This window comes from Mus caroli, unplaced genomic scaffold, assembly GCF_978045245.1.
Source record: "Mus caroli unplaced genomic scaffold, Mus_caroli_1 scaffold_6, whole genome shotgun sequence".
Lineage (NCBI taxonomy): Eukaryota > Metazoa > Chordata > Mammalia > Rodentia > Muridae > Mus > Mus caroli.
Window position 1 is genome coordinate 13,855,649 of NW_028227261.1, and position 3,217 is coordinate 13,858,865.

Sequence of the window (3,217 nt, forward strand, 5' to 3'; positions counted from 1 at the left end):
TTATGGTTATGAAGAATGAAGAAACAAGACAGAGGTATAGATGCTGGGAATGATTAGGCTCTGTGCTCTGATAGAGACATACCAGCACCCCAGAAAGTCAACACATTTATTGTATGCAGTCACCAGATGGGAACAACATTTTCATGCAAGGATGCCTGTATTTTAACACACACAAACTACAATAATCATAGAGAATAAAATAGTGCTTAACATCTTTTGTAGATGCAATACTCTTCACCAGCTCTGAGGATATTCCTTTCTTTTCAATGTGTCTCAGACATTTAGGTGGTTGACACATCTATACTCCTTCCAGCAAGGGACATTCACTTAGGATATCAATTCCCAATAGTATGCTACCATTTCTCTCTTCCAAAATCAAGCCCAGGGAGGGTTTCTTTCAAAAAAACAACATTGAGTCTCCAGATCATAAACATAGGACCCACCACGCTTGGAGCATTTGATTGTACCAAACGTGACTTTCTTGGGCTTTCTTATGGCCCTGAGTATATCCAGGAGCTCAGAACAAAAATTTTCTAATCTGTGTAATAGTACTACATCCCTGTTATCATAGCACTCCTGAGGGGCAGGGTACAGCTCATCAGCTAGCTGGCTAAGCTTAGCTGTGTGGTGTAGAAGTTTTTTCAGGAAAAGCAGAGAGAGTTCATTACCATAGAAATTAACTACTGTGAGTTGGTAACATTGACTTAGGGCAGGCAGCAGGGCATTGAAGTGAGTTTCCCGCATTTCACATGGCATCAATTGCAGGGATTTCAGGGTATGTCTAACTCTCTCAAGGAGAAACCCAAGGGGCTCAAGAAGTAAATTACTTAAACGTACATCAATCAGGTGGAGAGTTCTGAGCTCAAAAATATTCAGGCAATAAGGGAGGTAATCCAAGACTGACTGTGAGAGGTCACAGTCAGTGAACGAAAGTACCTCCAAGGGCTTCTTCATGCACCTGGGGAGAGAAGAAAATTTCTGGAAAATTGTGAAGATCTGAGTTGATAAATTGGCAGATAAGCAGATGACACTTCTCACAGACTCAGTCTGACTATACATTGAGGTCAAACCCCACCCAGGACATTGCCTTCTGTTGTCTGTTCACATAACTCAGATCATTCTAGTCTGAGGCCTGTCTATAGCAACATGATTCAGGACCTGGAAAGAAAGCACACCAATGGATATATCAGGACAACTTGGTGTATGTAGGAAGAAATACCTACCCCAAATAAAATTTAACAACTTCCTACTGCTATTTTTAAAAGTTGTCAGAGGTTTTGTGACTCCAAGGTCCATGATCCTTTCTTCACCATGAACCTCAGTGTTACAGTTTTCTCATCTACTCAACCTGTTCCTGAGCTCTAAACATGAGCAATAAGAACCATGCTTATATCCGGCCATATATATCTTATCACATAGTTCATTTGCTCATATATGCTATGTCTCTATTACTGCTAAGTTTATGGTGACCAGACCATCATGGACTACCAAGATTGTAAAACAAAACAAAAGAAAAACAACTAGAAAATAGAAAAGCAAAGAGAAGAGAGGTATTTTTTCTTGTCTATTAGACTCTTTCAGTCCTTTTTACCTGAGACATTCTGTAAAAAGTACCCCATGTACATAGAGTTCCTGGAGATGGTGGAATGTAGGAAGATGAGAAATCACTGTAATCACTTTTTCCTCATTAAGATTTCTATAATCATCTATATTGAGGGTATATATGATCTCATCTAGCGTAAGTGAGAGTAGATTGCTCATCTGTTTCAGGTAGGGATTAAGAAAATCCAAATCTAGGCAAAGACAAGATAATTACAGATCATCTATATATTCTGCATGTGCAATTTTGAACATTTCTATGACTGTGGCTTTGGTTAAGCCATAAATTTTCAGCTTTCTACAGTGTAGATGAACGGAATCTTCTCTCTGGTAGGCCCACTGCAACAAGTAAGTGGAACATTTATCAAGGTGGCCCTCCATGAATTGGAGTTCTGTTGTCACTTTCAATTTGTTCTTTGTCCCATAGCCAGGACTATTCTCAACTGGCTTCTCCTGTTCCATGAACTGTGGTAAGCCTTCAACTTCATGGGATCCAGCCCATACCACAACCAAATCATGGCTCAAAGTGATCTCTCTGAGCTTGCACCTACTGTGGGAGAAATGAGTATAATTTTGAGAAGGTAAGGGACAACACATTTTATCGTTTGATTACCTTTCACATTTCACACTTCAGCTTTTTCTTCCAAAACTTTGCTTATTCCTGTGCCTAGAATGAAACCATGAGCCTCACACTGAGTAAATTAATAATATTCTTTGCACAAAGGGCATCTTTAGCCCTGTCATACTTCCCTTCATTCCAAGCCCTTTAAATCCATTTTATTTCACTTGAACCTTTTTGGGATGCAGGAAAAGGTCCATTCCTCACTGAATCTGCCTATTCTTTTCTGTCTTCTGCATTATCCATTATTTGCCCAGATAGCGAAGACTGAGCTCAAGCCTATGTACCCTTCTAACCCTCTACATCCATTGAAGAATAATCCTGAATATGGAGTGAAGAAAAAATTGAAAATCAGAAGCCTCTAATCCACAAGTGTCCAAATATTCTCTATCCCTAATTGTTCATTCTCAGCACTCAGGTAAACTTCAACCAACCCCAGCTCATCCTGCCTATCTGGAAAAAACTGGTTTTGAAATCAGTATATTTATCCCCTCAAGAACAGCCTTCAAAATGTCTAAGTTGAGGTTCTTTAGCATATACACACACACACACACACACACACACACACACACACATATACATATAGGATGATATACATATAGATGTACATATACAATATATACAAACATTCATATGAATGTATATACGGCTTTCTTCCTCCAAATTTGAGGACATTCTGAGTTCACTAAATAAGAGACTATTAGTGAGCAGATGCAAATACCATTTCTTTTTTGGTATTTTGTGTTTGTTTGCTAGTTTTTCATTATTTATTTAGTGATGTATCTATTTGTTTATTTATTTATTCAATTTAATATATATGAGTACACTGTTCCTGTCCTCAGACACTCCTGAAGAGGGCACCAGAGCCCATCATGAACGGTTTTGAGCCACCATGTAATTACTGGGAATTGAACACAATACCTCTTTAAGTACACTCAGTGTTCTTAAACACTGAGCCATCTCTCTAGCCCCTTGTTTTGCCTTTCTAAAAGACATATA

At 38.7% G+C, this 3,217-nt stretch overlaps 1 protein-coding gene across 1 annotated transcript; it reads right to left on the reverse strand.

Moving 5' to 3' along the window:
• Positions 1-375: 375 nt before the first annotated feature.
• LOC110288853 (oogenesin-2-like) lies at positions 376-2,733 on the reverse strand. The gene is given in 3 exon segments (XM_085838501.1): positions 376-958; positions 1,592-2,159; positions 2,682-2,733. Coding segments are annotated over 2 exon segments (1,053 nt in total). The 5' UTR covers positions 2,062-2,159; positions 2,682-2,733.
• Between the last annotated feature and the right edge of the window lie 484 nt (positions 2,734-3,217).